This window comes from Zootoca vivipara, chromosome 3 (assembly GCF_963506605.1).
Source record: "Zootoca vivipara chromosome 3, rZooViv1.1, whole genome shotgun sequence".
NCBI classification, from domain to species: Eukaryota; Metazoa; Chordata; class Lepidosauria; order Squamata; family Lacertidae; genus Zootoca; species Zootoca vivipara.
The window spans coordinates 63,516,644-63,540,078 of NC_083278.1; the positions used below are offsets into that span (position 1 = coordinate 63,516,644).

The 23,435-nt window shown below is 41.1% G+C and overlaps 2 protein-coding genes across 2 annotated transcripts in view; one reads left to right on the forward strand and one right to left on the reverse strand.

Annotated features, from left to right (window-relative positions):
• Window positions 1-1,299, forward strand: part of GINM1 (glycosylated integral membrane protein 1) — an 18,511-nt gene extending 17,212 nt beyond the window's left edge. The window contains exon 8 of the mRNA XM_035108777.2: window positions 386-1,299. Coding sequence (XP_034964668.2) covers window positions 386-488 — 103 coding nt within the window. The 3' untranslated portion in view covers window positions 489-1,299. The remainder of the gene's footprint in view (window positions 1-385) is intronic.
• KATNA1 (katanin catalytic subunit A1) lies at window positions 1,117-21,605 on the reverse strand. The gene is made up of 12 exons (XM_035108775.2): window positions 21,511-21,605; window positions 20,982-21,073; window positions 12,735-12,908; window positions 11,204-11,361; window positions 10,667-10,850; window positions 10,287-10,408; window positions 8,048-8,153; window positions 7,519-7,677; window positions 6,200-6,326; window positions 5,584-5,718; window positions 4,960-5,086; window positions 1,117-3,682 (listed from the first exon to the last, which is right to left on the reverse strand). The coding sequence occupies exons 3-12, from the start codon at window positions 12,903-12,905 to the stop codon at window positions 3,484-3,486; spliced, it is 1,488 nt and encodes a 495-aa protein (XP_034964666.2). The 5' UTR covers window positions 12,906-12,908; window positions 20,982-21,073; window positions 21,511-21,605; the 3' UTR covers window positions 1,117-3,483.
• Between the last annotated feature and the right edge of the window lie 1,830 nt (window positions 21,606-23,435).

Genomic DNA, 23,435 nt, shown 5'->3' on the forward strand with positions numbered 1-23,435 from the left:
CAGGGAAAAAAAGCTTATTTCTGACAACTATTTTCTTTCCCTGCTAAAATTCTAGTGAGCATAGTCCAGTTCCACAAATGTAGCTCTCCTAAAATATTATTATATATTGACCCTTTTAAAGCCATTCTTCTATATCTCAGGTGCAGCTGTTTTGATCAGTTGCTCTTCCTAATAGGCACTATAAATATAAACGTAGAAGACAAACTTTTTTTTAACAGTCTTGGCTTACCATGCTTACATTATCTGTTGAAGTAAACTTGTTTTAGTTGTAGAGTTTTCAGTTCTGAAGCTGAAAGAACACTGTTAACCTGGGCATAACAACTGGTTAAGGAAAACCTTGAATTTCTGAAGTCTAGATTTTAATGACTACCTGCTTCTTTTTCAGGGGAGTCCTTCAGGTTGATCTCAGTGTCATCCCTGTGGTTGGGATCAGCTTACTTCCAGATATTCCAGAGAAGACAGATAATATAGAGGAAAAATGTATTTAAACACATTCACCTTAATTGTTTGAATTTGTTGACATGGTATTTGACACTTGATTCTTAATATATTGTGTTCCCTTTCCTATACAGACTATGAACGATCAGTGTTTTAAAATGTTTTAAGAGGCCCCAAAGACTACATCTCCACTTCAGCCACCTTAATAAGTTATTGACAGAAGGGGGAAAAATAGCAGTCTCCCTTCCATAAGGACTTCAGTAAGTTCTAACTTCTATGAAGTAATTTCCCATCTCCTCATAAAATCGCCCCGACTACACTGGTTGCATGAACCTGCCACACTAATCTAAATAACCTGCTGCCTTGAAACACCCTGAGAGATTTCAATAATGATATGTGAACATAATTAAGACTGCAGCCTTAAGCTCCACAGAGCAATGAAAATATTAAGTGATTAGACCCCAACAACATGGAACAGCGTGGACAGGATTGTACACACCTGTGAGAAAAGGAAAGCTAATTTAGGCCTGCTGTCCTTAAGTGTGCCTTATGGGAGAGAGAGAGGGGGGGTTCATCCTGCTCTTACAACAAATTCAGTATTGGTGCAATGCTTTTTGGTGCATGAAAGGCAATCTGACATTACAAGCACTTTATTCAGTCATATTTTTTTTTTAAAAAAAAGGCCTCTTCCCACTGAAAGTTGTGTTTGTAAAACTGTACTTCTTGAAGTTGCAGTACAGTATAAATGCCTCTTACCCGAGAGAAAATGTCTTCAAGATCCCAATTTACTAAGAATTGTTTTACATATGGATTTGTACGATCACAGCTTTACAATAAATCCTTATCTGTTGAGAGAAACGGGAGGCCTTGTATCATTCCTGTCTATTTAGGGCAGCAAGGCCCGGCCTTTGCAAAACTGATTTGCTTCGTATATTTTACAGGGGGTGGTTTATTTCACAGAGTTGTTAGACTACCCTTCAGCATTGCTGCTCCAAAGATGCCTAACAAAAATACAGCAATTTTTTTTAACTGCTTAGAGGTGAGGAAAGCAGCAACGTAAAATAAATTCTCAGCAGCAGATAAAAGACCCAATCACAGATTTAAAAAGCTTTAGGATTGTGTTGAAGGGACGCAGGTGTGGCTGTGATCTAAACCACTGAGCCTAGAGTCTAGATCAGAAGGTCGGCAGTTTGAATCCCCGTGACAGGGTGAGCTCCTGTTGCTCAGTCCCAGCTCCTGCCCACCTAGCAGTTCAAAAGCACATCAAAGTGCAAGTAGATAAATACCGTAGGTGGGAAGGTAAACGGCGTTTCCGTGTGCTGCTCTGGTTCGCCAGAAGCGGCTTAGTCATGCTGGCCACATGACCCGGAAGCTGTCTGCAGACAAACACCGGCTCCCTCGGCCAGTAAAGCGAGATGAACACGCAACCCCCGACTCGTCCGCCACTGGACCTAACGGCCAGGGGTACCTTTACCTTTAGGATTGTGTTGAGGAGTGTTGCTCAGCTGACCATAAGGAGTCTGTCAGCAAAATAGGGAGGGAAGCAGCATCTCTTCCCCTGCACATCCCTCCTAAGTTAGTCTGGAGGGTTGGGGAGTTTCCAGACCAGATTTGGAGGAGAGAGGGAGGGAAATTGATTTGCTCCTCATTCTGCTGCTGGAAGCCTTACCTTCAGCCAAGCAACAGCACTGAATACAACGGAATGATCAAATGTTACTTTGGGGGCTCTTTCTACAGCTGAAAGATGGCACATAAATGCCTTTGTAACATGAAAGCTAAAAGGCCTGGGGAAATAAAAAATATATTTGCTTGGGGCCAGAAAGATATCAGAGGATGCAGCAACTGAAAAAGCCCATATCCTAGCTGCTACCTGCATTAGCTTTGGAGATGGGAGAACCCAGGGTGATCGCAGCATGAGGGCAGGTTCATGTGGCTATCAAGCCTATGACTTCACGTGAAAAGAATGGCTTCAAATATTTTATATCGAAAAGTACTACTTAAATACTTTGACCTCCGTTTTCGAAATAACTGCCATGCTAGAACACAAAGCACTACATATTCATAATACTGAAACACTACTGCTGCTTGGTGAATAAGGTCTCCAGAGCAAAGTGTGAGACAAGGCAAAATATTTATTTTCTTACCAGCACCATGTTACCCTTTATATATTGCCATTGGTTTTCTCCTGTGAATTCTCCTTGTGCCATTCATGTTTCCCAGCACCACCTAGCATTGATTCCCATTGAATGTTTATGGAATTCCTTACAGTGGAACCTCCGTTTACGAACACCGTGGACCTGGAAGTGTTTACATCCAGGTCCGCGGCATCAGATGCACAGACGCGATCTGCGCAGCTCGTGTATGTGCAGAAGTGCTCTATCGGTGCTTTGCACATGCACAGAAGCATGCCTTCAGCAAGCGAATGCCTCTGCGAGTGAACGCCTCGGCGGAATGGTTTGCGTTCGCAATCCGAGGTACCACTGTATTGCTAAAGTTACAGAATTAAGGTACTGTTAGTGAGTGGTTCCCTGGACTGGATGGATGGGAGATCGCCTGTTCTTGATGGGTTTACATACTCTGAAGGAGCAGGTATGTAGCTTGGGTGTTATTTTGGATCCTTTGCTGTCGCTTGAGGCTCAGGTGGCTCACTTTTACTTATCATAAGTGTAAGCAAACAACAGAAGAACAAGCTTACTCTATTTGAATATAAAAAATTGAAACTGTGGATCTATGTCAAACAGTTTTCACCCTGTTATCTGTAAATAGGTACCCATAACACTTCCCAACTAATACTATTGCATTAGTTGGGTGCATAGATGGAAGTAAGGCTAGTTTACATGCAAATACCTTGTGCAGAGACCAGAAGGGACAACTGCAAGAGGTAAAAAAATGAGCTGCAGTTTAAAAAACTAACTTTATTAAGGATATTGCTGTTAACTGTAATTACAAAAGTTAAAAATAGTACTCAGTGCCCTGTTGCACTACTTTTTAATTACTTCTGGAATTGTTTGAAGACTTAAGGCAGATATCTCAAGGTAGGAAGGCTTAGCATGATCCAAATTCGAATATCCATTTCTCATATTTTTCAATGTCCGCAGCAGAGACTGACTTTGAAACTTTCTTTAAAGCCATTTCAAAATCTTCCATTGTGGTTGGCATGTGCATTTCATCTCTAGAAAGATTTCGGATTTCTTCTGGTGTCAGGCCTTCAATACGCCTTCTCATAGCCATCAGTGAAGCATCCCTGTTGGTATCCAAGATTGGACTTAATGAGAATACACAATGCCACTGGTCCTAGGTAAATGGCTAATAGTAGCTGTAGATGAACACTGACATGCTTATAATATCAAAGAGACCGCTTGTAAAGTTTGACCTTCAGCACACAATTGGAAATACATATGAGGACTTCTACAACAGTGGATTAATAACAGTTCAGTAGATAACATAAATCTATTGCAGTAATTTGGAATCTGAGACCCAGCTCGAAACCCCAGCTTACAGACACTCCTTTTTATTGTTCTTTTCTCTTATCCTTTGTATATTCATAGAAACTGCTACACATTTTTGGTATCTCCCTTTAGCAAAATGTCACAAGAATCCAGGAAGTTGCCTTATATGGAGTCAGAGCATTGGTCCATCCAGCTCAGTATTGTCTACACTGACTGGCAGTGGCTCACTAGGATTTCAGGTAAGGGATATTCCCAACCTAGGAATTTATGCATTCAGAGCAGATGCTTTACCATTGAGCTACAGCTCTGTCAAATATCAAAACTGCCTTCAATGGGAAGACAGGAATATAGGTATTTCAAACAGTGACCCTGGCTGGGCTAATAGAACACAGAAGGGGTGTGGAGTCATTTTGGAGGGGCTGATATGGGCGTTACCCTCCTCTCTTTATTTTGCAAGGGCTGAGTGGATTCACCTACCAAAAAAGGCACAAGTAGTGCAGTTGAGACAGGTTAGGGGTTAGAGAAAAGATTTACTGAGGCAGGAAAAATAATAATGGAGAGGGAGCAGAGGGGAGCGGAAGAAATAAGAGAAGGTAACTTATGTGGATGAGGAAAAAGTGAATATGCCCAGAGAAAAAGGATAAAACAAAATGTAGAGTGGAGAGGAACAATACATGAGAGAAGTGTGCACCAAGAAGGAAAAAACTCATCATGTGGCAGAGAATGGGGACTGGGGGAAAAGGTATACAAACCTGTCATTCCCAAAGTTCAAGGAAAGCAGACAAATAAGTTGAATCTGTCTGCTTTCCTTGAACTAGAGGAGAATGAAGAGGGAGAAGAATAAAGACTGCCTGGCTGGGAAGTATACTGTATATATATATTTAATCAAAGCAGCAGTAAGCCAGTGGACAACAGTGGCAACATTAATGTATTTTCATAAACAAATTCTGGATTCCAATAGAAGCCCCAATTAAATGATTATTCATTCAAATTTATTCATTCAAATTCATTCAAAGTAGGTATGCTTAAAACAGGCCTTAATTATTTTAGAAGTGTTATAGTTTTAACGTACCTGCACACATTAGTAATGTCAGCCCCGGAATAGCCTTCCATATTTTGTGCTATATTGGCAAGGTCAACATCATCAGCAAGTTCCAACTCTTTCAGGCTTATTCTTAGAAGTTCTTCTCTACCTTTGGCTAAAGCGGAACATTTTTTAAAAAAGTAACAGTATAAATAGTTTGAACCACATAGTATAGTTACTAGCTTTCACAAAATGCTGAGGCTTTCAAAAATGGGTTCCTAAACATGCACTTAGTTCTGCTTTTTGCCACCCGAGAATCTTGTGTGCCAAAGTTTACAAGCAACAATCTACCAAGGAAGGGAAATGATTTTCACTGCAACCCAAACTGCCATCCTAATTCCAGTTCTGGAGGTTCAGGGGACTTCCCAGGGGAGAAGGGAACACTGGGAGGGAAGACTGGCAGCTGTGGAGCCTCTATTGCATTTCTGTCCCTTCCATAGAAGAAGGCACAAATCTGGGATTCTACTTCTTGGGGGAGTATTTTCCCCGGAGGCCACTTGGAAGCATAACCCCTATTTCCCAATACAGTCCTCCTATACCAAATTCAAGTTCAGAATTCAAAATTCAGGATAAATAAAAAGGTTGGTTTCCCCTAAAATGAAGTTGTTCTACCTGATGGTAAAGGAATATAAATTCTCTTCTCCAGCCGTCGTCGTAAGGCCTCATCAATATCCCATGGAAAATTAGTAGCAGCTAGTACCATAACCATTTTAGAAGGGTCATCATTTTCAGAAGCCCCTCCAACACCTAAATCAGAAGGAAAGAAGAAGTTATATGGGGAGGTCACAAAATTCTGGAAGCTATCCAAATTTAAAGCCAATGTGAATTTCAATCACCTGCATAAATGGCAACAGATTTGCACTTAACAATTTGAACAAAGTGTCTCTTGGCTATTGTAGCAGCTCCCCCTGCTGCTGCATTTAATTACTAAAAAAGAAAAACAGGAGCAGAACTACTGAGCTCTGTAAAGAGGGAAAACACTTTTCAGAAGTCTATCCACTGGTCTCCAAAATTAAGACTGTTCAATGATTCCACAACCATAGTAATTCAGACAGCGGCTACATCCACACGATACACATATAGCACAAAGCTACTACTTTAAACAGCCATACATAATTTCTGATCCAAAGCAGAAATATTAGTACAGTGTTGCTAGTATAATGTCACATCAAAGTTCCTACTTTGAGCTCCACATCTCTTTAACACAATGTGAACTGAGCTTATTTACCATCCATCTGCACGAGTAATTCTGCCTTCACCCTTCGGCTGGCTTCATGCTCCTCAGAAGTTCCTCTGCGACTACAGATAGAATCTATTTCATCTATAAATATTGTTGTTGGTGCATAGAATCGAGCCTGGAGAGACAAGATGAAGGAACATCAATTGAACTTAAATCACCAGAAGTACTGCTGGGCTATGCTTAACAACTTACTTCACAAAAAAACATGGCATATAACCTTGAAAGTCCATATAACTGGTTTCCCCCTCTCAAGTCAGCAACCAGCAAAGGATTTGGGGTGATCCGGGTGGTTCCCCCCTCCCCACAGGTTGCCGAACTGAGGGGGTGCATCATCATCATCACACATTTATATGGGCACCTACTCAATGTTTTTTTGGGGGAGGGGGACGATGCCAGATTTTGCCTTTGCTCAGGGCACCATGTTACCAAAGTCCACCCCTGAAGCAACAATCTTGGGTTCCCAGACATTGGACTTCAACTGCCATCATTCCTAGCCAGCACGGCCAAATGTTAAGCATTAATCCAACATCCAGTGACCCAACAAACTTTCAAATAACATTCTGGGCAGTGTGCAAGCGGGCTTCGGAGTGCTTCATTAAAAAAATAATAAAAATTGTCCAGTAGCACCTTAGAGACCAACTCTCGGTATAAGCTTTCGTGTGCATGCACACTTGTTCAGACACCGAAGATACGTATCTGAAGAAGTATACATGCACATGAAAGCTTATATCCAGAACAAACTTAGTTGGTTTCTAAGGTGCTACTGGACAATTTTTCATTTTTTTTTTACTGCGTCAGACCAACATGGCTACCTACCTGAATCTAGATTCATTAAAAAAGTAATAGAAGTTATACATTAACTTGAATGGTATGAAACCAAGGGAGGTGGTACTATGCAATTCACTGCTAAGTGGCAAAGCAACCTGTAAGACTTTAATGGAGAGGGGTAGTGTGGGAATGAGGCAGACACACACTTTGTGATGCAACTGCATCATGCTTGTCTGGTAAAGGATAATAGCCCATTGCAGTACTGTGTTAAAATATAATTATGACAGTACAAGGAATCTTGTCCACGATAGCCCAACGCTGGTCAGGCCTGCTCAACTAGCAGAAACCGACCAATGTGACATAACAACCATTACATACAAAGCATGCATGTCCTTGAGCTGCTGTACAACTAGAAGTCTGAAAAAGCTTAAATATAAATTTCAGACGAGTAGCCAGGTGTTTGAAACACCTGCATATTCTATAAACTATTATTCATCCAAAATATATATCAAAGAACCAACAGTGAACTCTAAAGTCACCATTTCAAATAGAAGTCGAACAAGTTTTTCAGATTCTCCTCTGTATTTTGAAGTAAGTGTTGATGATGATATGTTGAAAAAGGTTGTCTTGCATTCAGTAGCTACAGCTTTTGCAAGCAGCGTTTTTCCAGTGCCAGGAGGACCAACCATCAAAACACCCTATGTAAAAGAAAGTAAGTTTAAAAAAAAGTTCAGAAATTTCTTATTTGAGCTATCTAGAACACATTTTCCATTGGAAATTGCTTTAGAACTTCCTTTTCTCCAAATGTGCTTTAATATCATGTTTAAGAAAATGGTATACTAGCTTTGAGGATCAGAACAGCATGCATTCTTACATAACTTGTTTATTGCATTCAGTGGAATTGTGATATATTATATTTTGCTCTATTGCTAAAATGTGAGAAATTTTAGCCATACAATAATTGCTTTCAGATTTTAGGTAATACTAACTCATCATTTTCTCTTATTAAAATTGTACCCAATCAGGACATATGAAAACATTATTCAAAAGTAAATTGCATGATTTTACCTTCCAAGGCCTTCTAATCCCCTTAAAGAATTCTGGCATCCACATGGGTAAAACCACCGCTTCCTTGAGCAACTTTTTAGCTTCCACTAAGTCAGCTATATCATCCCTGTTTAAGAAAAGAAATTAATTACTGTTCTGTTTAAGAGTCCCTATCACAGTCGTACAGTAAGCTTGGGTTAGCTTCTAAAAGATGCATTCCTATCTGCAGCTGAAACCTTCTATGACTCTTTACAGAAGAATATCAAATAAATAGTTTCCCATTTGAATTCTGTCTGCTCCCAGGTGTCAGCATTCTGTTCCAAGTACATTTGCATGCTCTGTAATTCTGTTCCAGGAGAAAACTATCAATACATCAACACACTTGTTGTTTGTACAAAATGTTCTTTCACATGGAAGTCTATCATAAAGTTGTTTTTAATATAAAAAGTTCAGGTGTTTTTTCATTTAAACATTTCAGTAATATTTATCATCCCTTAAAGTAACCTGGTTTAAAATGCTCTCTGAATGCAGGCATCACATTCAGTTAAATTTTGACTTTTTAACACACCAAAATAGGATTTTATATATAAACCAAGGGTAAAATTGACTAGAGGTCAAGCTTTATACAGTAAATACATGTATTTGTTATACAAATTATGAATATTCAAAATGTCAAAAATCACAGAAAGTTAGGTATTCAGTGGGTGTCCCACTGCTGACAGAAGAAATATATTAGCAGACTGAGCAGGCTGGCTGTTTCCAGCAATTCTCCCTCCCTCTGCAGCCCCCCAAACCTCCTCCTCCTCTGGAGAGTTTCAAAATATAAATTCAATAACAAACAATCACTACCCTTACATTCTACGTTATGGAGAAACATTATTCTGTACAGTAAGTGCCAGCCCTTTCTTTGGGCACAAGTAGCCTAATTTTATTCAAGTTTACTCAGCAGGGCACATTCCCCAGGATTTAGTAAGAATGAAGTGTTTCAGTATGAAGGAATTTGCTTTTAAAGTACAGGTTCAGAATAAAATAAAAAAATTCCTTCAGTAGCACCTTAAAGACCAACTAGGTTTATATTTTGGTATGAGCTTTCGTGTGCATGCACACTTCTTCAGAATAGAAACAGAAATCAATCCATTGGTTGTATATGGCAAGTAAAGACCAAGGAAAGCAGGCAATTTGCTTCTCTAAGTCAGAAGAGAGTTCTTTTCTTCCCTTTCAGGCATTGGAACAGGTGCAAACACAGACTACACAAGCTGTAATTTTAAGATGCACAAACTCATTCTCCTACCCTCACTTAAAACTGGCTCATGTAATATTCTAAGAAAAATTCTGTTGAGACAAACTGGTCATCTTTTCCAGGGATTCTTGGTGCAAGTGTATACAGTGGTGCCTCGCTAGACGAATTTAATTCATTCCACGGGTCTTTTCTTATAACGAAAAATTCGTCTAGCGAATCCCATAGGAATGCATTGAATTTTTTTAAAAAATTTTTTTTGCCCATAGGAACGCATTAATTGAATTTCAATGCATTCCTATGGGAAACCTCCTAGCGAGCCTAGCGAGGCAACCTCCACTAGAAAACACCTTTCGTTAAGTGGCAATTTCATTAAACAGGGCATTCGTTAAGCGAGGCACCACTGTATGTTAAGCTCATTTTATAACATTCCTGCCTCATGTATACACAAAGGAGAAAAATGTTAATTCAGATAATTAGCAACTCTTAACTGTTGACTATCCCACATTGGGTCAGTAGTCATGTACACTTCAGCCACTAAAACTACATCCTGTTCACAGCAAATACAGGATGCCAACCAATTCTGTTAATGGCTACTCAGCTGGCTATGTGGCAACAGGATTGCTTCTAAGCAAGGAATTAGCAGCATTAGTTAAAGGGTATGATTATTATTCTTTCAGACCACTGATGTTGTGATATAGTATCTAGTTGTGTACACAGTAGGTATGATGTGGTGATATCCCCTCTATAGAAGCCTTGTGCTAGATTCAGCCAAACGATGCAAATATGGTGGCAGGTCACAGTGGACAATATGTAGCACTGAGCTAGGCCTGATACACGTAATTCCTTGAATTTAGTATCTTGCCGTAAAATGAATGAAAAAGTTTATTAATGGAAGACCTACAATCTGTTGTCAGATTAAATTTAATTTTTAACCAAGCATTAGCATTGCCCTCTTTAAAGGATTGAGCTTACACACATACTTCCCAAGTAAAAAAAATTACAGAGATTGGTTACACTTACCATCGAACATTGGGATTTTGCGAAATGATGTCTTTTTCCAAAGCTTCTACTAAGTCTTTGTCGTATCCAGTGCTATCAAATCTCTTTGGCTCCGATTCTGAAATGTCAGATGAGGGCTTATTCTGCATTACAAACACAGTTTGCATATCAAACCTACATTTGTTATTTTAAAATTGTCCACACATTGAATCACTATACCTGGCATAATGCCCGCTTAATTATAATAGAAGCAATGGTCCTGTAGGCAAAAGTGGGCATAGTCTACACAGCTTACATCCATACCAGAATAATGCAAATTCAAGATGGAAATATGGCACTGGGTGGAACTATTAAAATCGTCCCCAAGTGCAGGGTAGCTAATTCACATTTTAGACACTTACTTTTTCTTCTTTCATTTTATTCTGCGGCTCCTTCTTTTCCCGGCCACGGATTATTTTGCCTTTATCGTTAGAGCTTCGGGAGGAGGGACGGCTGGAGACTTTAGGCGCTGCACTCGCTCGATTATTTTGGCTCCTGTAATCACTGCAATGAGCAGACTGACGTTTCCTGGCTCCTGGTGAACTTCTGGTTAGTTAGAAAATGTAAAAGAGAAAACTGTAAACATGCAGAGATATTTATCATCAAAGCTAAACTAAAGCAGCTTTCAACATATGGAAAAGTGCATAAGCATTTTGTTTGGACCTATGAGGATCTGACTAGTTTACATTATGGGGCAACAGATCTTAGGAATCCTCCACCCCCCGACAAGGTCTGTGCTGAGGCTCCATGTGGGCTGCTAAGGTATATTTATGGGGGACAGCGCAGCATGCTCCCCCCCCCCCGACTTAGGAACTGGAACCAGTGTGTGGGCCTTACAGACATTTAAATGTAATGTTTTGGGCTTCCCTGATCCACTTTACACTCTCGGTGTCTCTTACCTACGCTCGGCAGGTACAGGCAGGGACCAAACTTCTCCATCATGAGCCGGTAATTCTTGCTGTGCAGCTTTCAAAGGCGTGCTGTCTAATTTAAAGCTTTCTAGTGTTTTCATGATATCCTTCACGTGCTTTGCTTCTACACTTATCTCCTGCCTAACCTGATTGAAAACATGAAAAGTATAGCTTTAACAGGTAGAAACGTGTCCGTAGCTAAGCATATGTCACTTTAGAAAATTTCTAGGGCTCCATTAGATGTGCAAGAGATGTTTAACTTCAATTGTTTACTTTGATTTTCTTCAATTGTTTGTTTTGATGTTGTATCAGTCTTTTATTTTTATCTTTATTTTGGATGAAGGGGCCATTTGGAAGTTTTCAAGATAAATGTGTTACTTTAGAGGACCCGGTCCACCAAAGATTCCCAAATCCTGCACCAAAATAGGGAACAAATGCACCATTATATGCCTGACTTTTCTTTCAATGGATCTTGCATTCAAACTTTTTTACACTAAAATTCATTCCAGAGAATAAAACTTTGTACTGTTTGCAAAATTATGCTAATTAACTTGGAAGTTCATTTGCATGTACCATTCCATATTAAAGGTACAGTATTACTTGTCTGTGATAGCTACTCTTAAGGATCGCCCATATGCTTGGTGCCCTTTAAAGGGGTTATTCCAGAACAGACTTCTGTAATTTCATAGCAGGCGTGGTAATGCACCACAGAAGCCCTCACACCGGTGTTTACTGTAGGCCTTTCAAGGTTACTTGGGCTACTGCAAGATATTCCAGTACTAAATAAGCAAGTCATAATGATGAACTATTATTCTATTTATATCCCACTTTACATATTTATATTCCAGAGGCATATGTAGGATTTCCATGTGGCCTCCCATCCAAGCATTGATCTCAGCAAGGTTGCTGCATCATGTGCCTTTGGAACATACCTCTAGTACTGAGAGAGAATACAGCTCCCAGCACGGCAGGAGCAAATTCTCTGACGGGAAATTTCAGATGATCATTCACATGAAAGAACCATGATATGCCAGAAAGATCACATTTCGTGTGCATAAAGTTGTGTTTTTGAAAAACGAAGGGCTCAGATGTTCACATGACAGTGATTAATTAAGACAATTCAACAGAGCAGTAAATTTTAGATTAATCAACTAAAGCTGCAAATCCAAACGCCACATACCTAGGAGAAAACCCCATTGAATTCAATATAAGACTTGCTTTTGAGAAGACACCGGAATCAGATTTTAATCAGTACTGAGTTTATTTTTGGGCTTTTTATTATTAAAACAATAGGAAACTTAGAAATTAAAGGTGCCCTTTTCTCTAACAATTAGTAGCAGCTTTTCTTTAGTAAGTGTAAATTATGAATTCACCAAGAGGAGGTTTTAGAAATGTGCATGCTTATAAAATTTAATCGATCTGCTGTAAGCAAATTATTATCAAGCAATTTTTTTAAAAGCCAAGGACCTTATGAATTAAGTGTAAATAAGAACCCAATCAATGGAAAAAGATGACCCACCTGTTGCCATTTCTGCTGGAGGTATGTGTCTTTGACAGAAGAGAGGTATTTATTCATTTGGTCAAGTACTCCCTGGTAATAGACCATTGCAGAGTCATAATTTCCCAGCAAGGCATACTCACGGGCCAGCTTCACATTCTCACTTATCATGACAAGACTCATGGTCAACATAAGCTGGGGAGGGGAAAAAATGCAGCAATTGGAATATACAACAGCTGGACTATAAAGAAAACCTGTCAAATGTGTAAGCTGGAAATGTGTAAGAATGGAAAGATCATCATGATGTATTTCAATTTTTCATACATTATGTGAAATAGTCTTAGTACTACAGAACAGTTACATTTTGTCATAAAGCCAACTCTCTCAAAGACCTTTGAATCTATTATTACTCAATACATAGTTACAGCATGTTCAAACAGTTTCATCTCCAAAGAACTATACTTTTAATAATGATAGAAGATGCACATAGTCTGTAGATTTGTCATAATTTACATTAGATTGTTAATTGTGAATAACTATAACATAAACTGAAGACCCTGATGCTGGGAAAGATTGAGGGCACTAGGAGAAGGGGACGACAGAGGATGAGATGGTTGGACAGTGTTCTCGAAGCTACGAACATGAGTTTGACCAAACTGCGGGAGGCAGTGGAATACAGGAGTGCCTGGCGTGCTATGGTCCATGGGGTCACGAAGAGTCGGACACGACTAAATGACTAAACAACAACAACAACAAAACTGAAGAATTAAATTCTATGGTATATAGCAACCAGACGGATGGCTTCTCCTCCAGTCCCAGTTTCATTGCTTTGTATTATTCAAATTCAGAATCTGAAAGATTTCCCCTACCAGTGTTAAAGCACCTGACTTGCATACAGAAGTCCTAAATTTAATCCCTGGCATTTCACGGTATGGCTGGGAGACACACGTGCAATCTACACACACACATAAAAAACATTCTGAAAACGCTTTTTTTAAAAATAATAATAATAATGTATTTTTAAAAATACATTGAATTTTCCATAAGGTTCAACACTGCCATATAGTGTCACATCGTATATTGCACTTAAACGTTTTATTTGCAGCTGTATAGCTGAGTCCACAGAGTGCCCAAAGGCTTTTAAAAGCATATAAGTACATGAGAGAACTATGATGGGCAGAAGATGCTCCATTAAAGCCAAATACTCTAAGAAAAAATATGGTTTTTTTCTCAGAATACATTAAATATCCTGGACTGCCCATATGTATTACAGAAATGCGTTCAACAGGAGGAAGGCTGATGAAAGAAGACACACTGTAGCTGCCCAACCAAATTGTGATTTCTTAATTATTATTTAAAGTTCTCTCTTTATATCACTTCAGAAGTGCTGTGTGCCTGACAGTGCAATTCTATACAAGCCTATTCAGCAGCAAGTGCCATTGAGTTAGTTAGAATCTACTCCCAGCATTCCAAGAGTTCACCCTTAGAAAACCTAATGTATCTTAATGGCTCATTCATAAAAGATCATTGTTCTGGTGAGACTTAAATAAGCAGCCATAAATGTTACATTTCATGTTCTGCATTTTGTTCTAAGTAAATTAATCTGGTTATCCATGGAAGAGGGATTTAGGATAGAATTACACTTATAAACAAATGCAGGATCATTTCTGCAGCATTTTGTGTTTAGTGGCAATTTTACTCTTTTGATTTCTGCTTGTTTGTAGATAACACAAGATTAAAAATTCAGGGAATGACTGTCACTGAAGCTGGTAAAAGCTCTCTGCTTTATCCTTTTAAAACACATTTCACTACGTCAAGTGTTGCTATGAGATTTAGTATGCAATCCATTCAGAGCTACACGTTGAAACTAGTTATAGATAACATTTCTGGCTACAGAACTTATATTAATAGAAACTCAAAACACACTGACATAACTGGCAGTAAGTAGTGCAGGGCGGGGCAGCAAGTTTGCAGCTTCCCCTGCCGATAACACAGAGGCCCAAACTACTACATTGACCTGATAAACAGCTATTAGCTGTACATTCTACTGATCACCATGTAATTTTTATAATTTTATTTTATGATATTGGTATATAATTTTGATTTTTATGTTTTGATAGTTTTGTACACTGCTTTTAGATTTTTTTAAAAAAAATATTAAGCTGATTTTAAGTGTCTTAAGTTTTAAAAAAAGTTTAACAAAACAATTTCATTTAAGATACCAACCACACTTAAATTAATGCTAAAATACATTGCTTTGTTTAGTATGTGGCTCTTTAATGGGATTTACGTTGTGTACAGTGCTCTCTCATTTGAAATACTCTTCCTCTGGTTTTCTCCTTGCTTACCATTACTACAGTTTCATTCAGTATTATCTGCTTCCTTTCTTTTTTGACTGCCTACCAGTATTACTTTTCAGAGCACTCTTATCTCTCGTGCTTTACTGCAAAAACTGAACTGTAATATGCTTTTAAACTCTGGAATCCAAAAAAACCAAATCTCCTTTATGACTTGCCATTACTTGCTTAATTGTTCTCATCATCTTGCTAAACTTGTAATTTCAAACTAGTTTAGTCATCAGCTCATACTAGCAAACAGGTGTATCAGGTATGAGAACCATTCTTACCCATCCTAAACATCTATGCGAAAGCTTGCTGAAATCTTGGAAGCATGTTTTCTCACACAAGTTGTACACTAAAAACTTCAAAGCAGTTTCCAAGACTTGTAACTTTAACAACAGCACTAACAGAAGCTCAGCTTCCAAAGATCTCTGTGTGCGCGCACGCAAGTGCGTGTGTGCTCTGCTGCTAAATGAATCTCTCCAAAAACAATACTTGGGCCGGATCGGATGTGGGGACAAAGCGGGCAAGTGCCCCTGGATGGCACATTACGGGGGCTGCAAAATTACTGGGTTCAACACACACACATATCAACACTGAAAGGAGCGAAATGGGAGGGAGGAGCCTCTCACTTCACTCTGCCGGAGATCCCAACATTGGGTCTGGTCTGTTGGGCTGGCAGCAGAAGGCAAACAGCAGCCAGACAATCCAAGAGTGGCAGCAGCACCAACAACAGCGGAGCCCAGAACCTCCCCTGCCTTTTCTGTCTTGCCTAGGCTCACTGTTGCCTGGCAGCCCTTGTTCCAGGACGCAGCAGGTCCCAAGGCAGACAGATGGGCAGCCCTCCTTGTTTTCTTCTTCCTTCCACTTCACCACCACAGATGCAGCTGCACCCCCTCTGCCTCCTTGCCAGAAATACCCAGGGCAGCACCCACAGATGTGCTGTAATCAAATGCCTCCTTTTTTCTCCCACCCCTGATCCTCAGCTTTCTGTAAATGTCATCAGGGTACACACCCCGCCACAGGAGATGGATCCAGATAAGCGCCTCTGCCTCCTTTCCCTTCCAGTCACCTCCTGCTTCCTAGTACCCACTGCACCAAGCAGGGCAAGCACATGAACCCTGGGCAGAGCAAACCAGGAGGGTGGCCCCCTTGCAGGCAGTCCCCTATATACTGGCCCCCCCATTATGCTTTAGTTAGTAACCTGTGTGTGGGCAAATTGGGAACACTGACAGCTTCATAAATCCAAGAGGACAGAAGTGTATGTAACTTGATTTCCTGTGTTGGATGGTCCTGGCTACTAAACTATACACATTATTATTATTATTATTATTATTATTATTATTATTATTATTATTAAATTTTGCTTTTAATCACACTTTAAACTGACAACGCAGTATAAAGGAAACTGGTAACTCCTTTTCAAAGCTCCCTTTCCTTGACTTAACCCACCAACCTATATGAGGCCTTTTTAACACATTTGTCTTTAGCAGGGTGGATTTGATTTAAATCAAACTGATTTAAATCACGATTTAAATCACGATTTAAATCACTAGTCAGTAAGGCTTGATTTAAATCATAGTTTTCTACATAAAGACTAATTCATAGAATCATAGAGTTGGAAGAGACCACAAGGGCCATCCAGTCCAACCCCCTGCCAAGCAGAAAACACCATCAAAGCATTCTTGACATATGCCTGTCAAGCCTCTGCTTAAAGACCTCCAAAGAAGGAGACTCCACCAATTCTTGCTGGTATAACTTTAATATGCAAGTAGATGAAGATTTTTAGAATAACAACTTTTCATATTAGTTTTTTATCCCCAGTTTAATAGGTTAATCATTCATATTTGGACAACTTTACTGTTGTACTTAGGAAGGAGAAAAATAATCATTACCTTAATAATAACAATTTAAATAGATTTATTCAACTGAAACAATAACATTACAGCATATGTTATTTGCTTAAACAAACATCCATGCTTGTTAACTAATTTGGCTAAACAAAAACAAAATATATATATTTTAAGAAATTTAGACTGTCAGCCCAGCCTACACATGAAAAACTTAAATACTGTCCACTCCAAACAATCAGAAAAATATTGTTTCTGTTCTATTCACTGAACTTCTTGAAACTTAGCACTAAAGGGGTTGTTTCTGTATTCATAGGTTTGTAGAACAATAGGATTAAGGTCTTTTCTCTCAACTCTGTTCATGTTATAACATTTTTGCTGTGAAGAAGAGGCATGTGATCTCTGTTGAGTCAAATTCAGTTTTGAGAACTGCTAAAGTAAACCAAGCATCTGTGATATCATCTTGTAGGCAGAGAAACTGCCCAATAATCTTACAAAAACCTCTGGAAGAGCATGACATTGTGAATGGATTAATGGAATTTATTTACCCAAAAAATTAAACATATACAACCTTATTCTACATAATTAAAAAACTAATCTTTATTTCATGATGGAATAACCTTTGGATGGTAATATATTTTCCTCAAAAAGCATTTTATTTTAAAAAAATCAATTTAAATCAAAAAAATCGATTTAAATCAAAAAAATCCGATTTAAATCAAAAAAATCCGATTTTTTTGATTTTTTTAAAAAAAATCATTGATTTTTATCCACCCTGGTCTTTAGGGAGAATGGGTGGCAGTACAGACTTTTGCATCCTGTGTCAAAACTTGTAGATCCGGCACTGATCAATACTACATAAGGAGAGTGTTGCTTCTGAAATGACAATTCAGAATTCTGCCATCTGCTATAGTTTCACAGTTAATTTTGAAAAGTTATTTGTAAATGGATAACAGGGATAGACAAAAACATTGTTACCTTCATCCCCTCTGATACGCATGTTACTTTGTTCATTTTTTTACTCTAGAAAACCAGAGCATTATGGGCACAATCTACCCAAAGTCAAAGTCCCACCAATATTAATTTTGAGAGAACACTGAAATTAAGAGAAAATGCTTGTTGTCATATTACAGCTTGCTACAGTTTTGACCTGTTTGAAGATTGTTTATTATGCTCATGTACATAATAGAACCAGAACACTTTGTTGCCATTAATTGGTTACATATAATAACAAAAATAAAATATGGACTAAATAACAACATTTTGATTACAATGTTTCTAGCTTTTAGAGTCTGGGTGCCTTCACTTAGAAATGTATATGCCTCTTTGCATCTTTTAAAAAACACGTTAGTCCAGTAGTGGTTGTTGGGGCAGGGCCAACCTCCCCACTGCCTCTGCGGACCCTCTCAGTAATAAGCAATGACCCAAGTGCTGAAAGATAAAAAGTGAAGCTTCACCCTATTCTGCTTAGCACTACTGCCTTAACCACAACAGTTATACCCAGATCCTTTGGAAAAGTGAAGAGTGTGGATGTTCTCTCTTGGGTCTAAAAAACAAGGTGTCTAAAAACCAAGGTGACCGCTAGTTTAGGGGGACTTACACAAACCATCGCAAGCCTCAAGCTCAAACTCTTCCTTTCCACTTCCCATGTAACTGGGAAGATGACCTTCCACTGAACCAGGGATAACCAAAGAGGTGTCCCCTAGATATTGTTGGACTACACCTCCGCCATCATAACCAAATGTCAGGAGTGATGCAGCTGTAGCCCAACATCTGGAGGGCAAAAGATTGAAAACCCAGAAAATTCCAACATAGATGCAATAATTTTATCCAGACCAAATGCCCATTCTTGCAACCTTCAGGAGCAGACCCCGAGTAATCATTTTACATTAGCTCACTTGCAACAACAACAGTAATAATGCACAATCCTGATACTGAATTCTCCACTCCCAGGGTTTATTATCTACAGGACGACAACAAAACAATGAAATATTTATTCCTACAAACATCAGAATTGTTTCTAATATTTATATACCATCCTTATTATCAAATTTCAGGGCAGCTTATATTTCTTTAAGAAAACACAAAGCATTAATGTAACAATAACAGTGGAAAAATATTTCACTCAAAGCTAGGTGTTTAAAATGCTTGATAAAAGTGGTAGGTATTAAACAGATGCCAAAACACAAGGTTGGTACCTGCCATACTTCAGAAAGAGGGAATTTCAAGAGCTGGGCATTGCACCAGAGACAGATCTCCCCCTGGGTGCTTCACGATGCATGTGTGCAGGTGATGGAATGACTAGGAGGGCCTGATATTTTATTAACAGACAGGATGATATGAGAGAAGGTGCTCCCTCAAGTAACCAGGCCCCAAGTTGTTTAGGGTCTTATACGTCAATAGCACCTTGAACCTGCCCCAGTGTAACATGCTCAATGGTAGGCAGCACCATTCAGCAACCTAACCACTGAGTTTGCCACAGCTCCTAAAGCAGCATCAAGCACAACACATTGCAATAATCCAAACTGGAAGCTAATGGTGTATAGATTAGCCCTGTCCGGGAATGGCTATGGCTGGTGCACCAGTCAAAGCTACCGTAGTAAAAGGCACTCTTAGCCTCTGGGGCCACCCATGCCTCCAGTAGCAATGATGGTTCAAGGTGTAACCCAGACTACACACCTGATCTTTCAGGAATTCTGCAATGCAGTCATGCAGCAGCAGTGAAAATAGGCAACTTCCATGCTAAAGATCATTATGGTAGCAAAGGAATGGCTCTCTATTGTTCCTTAATGGCCCTGCTTTGCATAGACTAGCCCAGGAATTCCTCTGCATTTTGCATTTCTCCTTTCACATCTCAAATCATCAAAATACTACCTGTTATAATAATTTTAAGGTCATAGAGATATATATTCATAAATGTACCAATCAAGCACATACAAATATGTAAACAACATGTCTGAAACCCACAGAAAACTGCAACATCATAACAAAAGAATGGCCAGGCTCCCCAGGTAATCCAGTCAAGTGACCATTAACAGACAAGTGACCTGGCAGACATGATAAAAACAACCCACTCAGATTTCTGCTGTAGACTGCCTTTTCTGTGATGTAAGCAGTGGCGCATGCTCGGGCAGGGGGGGCAGAGAGCAGGCTGGGGTGGGGCTGGCACGTGTCCTGGGGGCGTGGCACGCTGCCCGTAGGGGCGTGGCGTCCAGCAAGGGCAGGGGGACAGCCGCGATGGCACCCCGTTGGGATCGCGCTGCCGGGGGCGGTGCGCTCCCCCTGCACTCCTCTTCCTTCACCAGTGTAGGTATGATGTATCTAGGGGTAATCTTGAGCTACATCTCTTCTGTGGTGTATGTATGATGTTTCTGGGGGTGGTCTTGTTCTCCAGGGTGGGCAACTTCAAATGTCTATATAAAGGCTTGCACACCTGTGCTCAAGGCCCCTCCCCCCCTCCTGTGTGTGTGTGGGAGCACCCTGCTGCAACAACTTTAATAAAGATGAGGCTTACTAGCTGCTTTGCTTCTCAATAATCTCTGGTTTGTCTATGTTATTTTCTCCTACCGATAGAGAACCTCTAAAAGGACTCTATATGGGCTCCTGGGTACCCCATAAGGGGAAAGGAGCAGTTTTTATTCTTATAACACTACCATTTATTAATTTCTAGGATTCGGGGGGGGGGACTCCCAAATCTATAACACTAGAACTAGAAGACAGAGAAAATTTTTCCTCCCTCTCTCTCATAACACTAGAACTTGGGAACATCCAATGAAGTTGAATACAGGAAGATTCAGGACAGGTAAAAAAAGGGCTTCTTCACACACAGCACATAGTTTAGCTATGGAGTTCACTCACAGGAGAGGTAGCATCGCCAACCTGGATAACTTTAAAAGTGGACTAGACTAATTCATGGTGAATAAAGCTTTCAATGGCTACTCGCTACAATGGCCAGGGGTTCGACTTCCACTTTCAAAGGCAGTATGTCTCTGAGCACCAATTGCTGGGAATCCCACTCCTATGGCACAGGGAAGGAAAAGCCCCCCCCCCCAACCATACAAAAAGAGAGACTGACTTACTCCAAAAGCAGGTGTTGTTTACTCCGGAAAGCAGTCCAAGGAATGGCAGGACGAGTAGCCTGACAGTGACGTCTCCCGCATCACCTGAAATCCTAAGAGAACACATAACTGGGCAAAGGGCTCTCCAGTCACCCGCGGGATGCCTCACACGGGTGGCGGGGGGAAGGGAATGCAAAGAAGGTATTGAGCGCTCGCGGCTGGATCGGGAGCGCAAGAGGAGGAGGAGGAGGAGGCGAAACAGGATCTGGAGCCGCAGGAAACCGGGAGCTGGGGATGCGGGCGCCTCCCCTCCAGCCTCTTTTCGGGCCTCCTGGACGAGGAGAGGCTGAGCAGTAAAGCCAATTCAAAGCCCTCCCGCCAACGCCGCTCCGGGGGCGACATCCCACTCCGGATGCTATCGTGGGGGGGGGGTGTCAGAGAAGACGCCAAAGGAGGCGGGCGGAGAGGGAGGGGGCGCTCCGGGCTCAACGGACGGGGAAAGCGAGGCCGAGGCGAGGCTGGCGGAAGGGGGAAGCGGACGCTCACTCACCTCTTCGGCGCGCTCAGCTCCGTAACGGCGGCGGCGGCGGTGGCGCTAGGGCCCGACTCATCTCAGCGCCGCCTCCCGCCCACTCCGCGCGGAGGCACTGTCACTAGCGCGCAGGCGCCAGCTCTAGTCCCTCCCCACGGCGTCCTAACGTCCCTACGCCCCGCCCACCAGGCGTTTCTTTTTTCCCCTCGGTACTTTGAGTGGCGTGGGATTCCTTCCTCCTTCGTTCATTTCCTCCAATCAAAACTCGTGGCGTCACTGCTGGGCGGGCTCTTCTACCCGCTTTTTTTTTTAACTTTCTTTCCCCTTCTCCACCCGCCACATTGTTTGGTTTCGTGTTCGAGGGGTCAGGTCTTGCTCGAGGGAAAAGGATCCGGCCGGCCTTTCATTTCTCGCTCTCTTTGGGAAGGGGTGCTGGTGGTCCCTGGACTCTTCATGTCAGGATCCCTAGGCCGAGATGCCTTCTCGGAGGTCTTTCCCAGCCAACAGCCTCATTCTGCCGCTTCACCCCTCGCTGGCCCCGCTTGGCGCCCGAGCCTTCTTGCCTGCTTGGAATGTGCCCTTTATCTATGACAAGGCATCTTGCACGTCTGAATTTGGATAGAGAGCGGGCTAAGTGTGTAGAAAGTAGCCTGCTGGAACTGCCTGTCTGCCTTCAGGCACTGCAGTCATCTGCAGGGCAGGGTTGATGTTGCCAGCCTGTCTGTCATGCTTGCAGACGTCTTTGTAAGGCAGAGTTGGTCTGCCAACAGGTTGGTTGGTGCCTGTAACTATGACCCTGGGGGGATCCTGCCATCTTCCATTTTGTGAATATGACCAAGTCAGCACAGGCGTCACCGAAACAGGAGTGCGAACATGCTGGGAATGTGGGCTTGGGAGAGCACATCTTTGAGACTGTCCTGCAATGTGCTGCCCAAAATATTTCTGACTCGCCGCATGTGGAAGGCGTTGAGGCATCAGGTTTTGTGTTGCCTTCCATTTTCCTGAAATTAAAGGCTATATGATTTTGAGAAGGGGTCCTCCAGAGGTTTTGGTTGGTATCTTCCATTATCCTTGATCATAGGCTCTGCTGCCTGATGGGAGGTGGCATGTGGAGGGTAGAGATTCCTTCCATGGCTTAGTGGTATAGGCTAGCAAAGCCAAGGAAAGACCTTTTTACCTTACCTTACTGACAGCTGTAGGATCACGCTACACTCAGCATTTCGCAAAGCCTCATACGTTTCACAAATTGCAGTATCATTGCAATGCAACAGTGCAGAGCATCTACCAATAAGTAGACCTCACAGAGGAAAACTGGGCTTACTTTCAGGTGTGTATAGAAAAGCAGCATAAAGTGTGTACTTTTTTTAGGTTTGATTTTATATTTTATTATATTTGTACTTTGGAATGCTACTTCATGTTACTTTAGAATAAAGACCAATAGGGGGTGAAAAAATAAACAAAAAGAGAATAAAGACCAACAGGATATATGTAGGATCTTTGTACCTAGGTTGGGAAGAAATTACCAGTTTTATGAACTGTGGTTTTCAAAATACCTATATTAATTGGGATTCCATTACATGGCAAGATTTATACTCTATTTGTACACTGTCGAGGAACCCCATGGCATGAGGGCAGCTTTAGAAATACAATAAATAACTGGGGGCAAAATCTTAACCCCTGGATCTCATGTCAGATGGTGTGCAGGCCTATCAGCTGATGAAGAGCACCACTGGTTGGGGCTGCGTGGTACCAGTGGCTCAGTTCTGTGAGGGCAAGTGTGAAGCTACTGCTGCTGGTACCCAGAGAAGCTCTCCCCCCCCCCAAACCCCAGGACATTAGAGGCATTGGGGCTCTGAAATCCAAAGACCCGTAGGTCCCCAACAGCTATACAAGCCTAACGCTAGTGCAAGGAAAAATGTATGAAAAACCACCCATGTGGCAGG

What these genes read in the sequence shown, in the direction of transcription:
- KATNA1 (XM_035108775.2), bottom strand. Translation starts at nt 12,905, where the DNA reads ATGTTGACCATGAGTCTTGTCATGATAAGTGAGAATGTGAAGCTGGCC. An exon ending in ATAAAATGAAAGAAGAAAAA is followed by an intron (nt 10,409 to 10,666) that starts GTAAGTGTCTAA and finishes TTTGTAATGCAG; the next exon opens with AATAAGCCCTCATCTGACAT. An exon ending in GACATTACTAATGTGTGCAG is followed by an intron (nt 3,683 to 4,959) that starts GTACGTTAAAAC and finishes GGATACCAACAG; the next exon opens with GGATGCTTCACTGATGGCTA.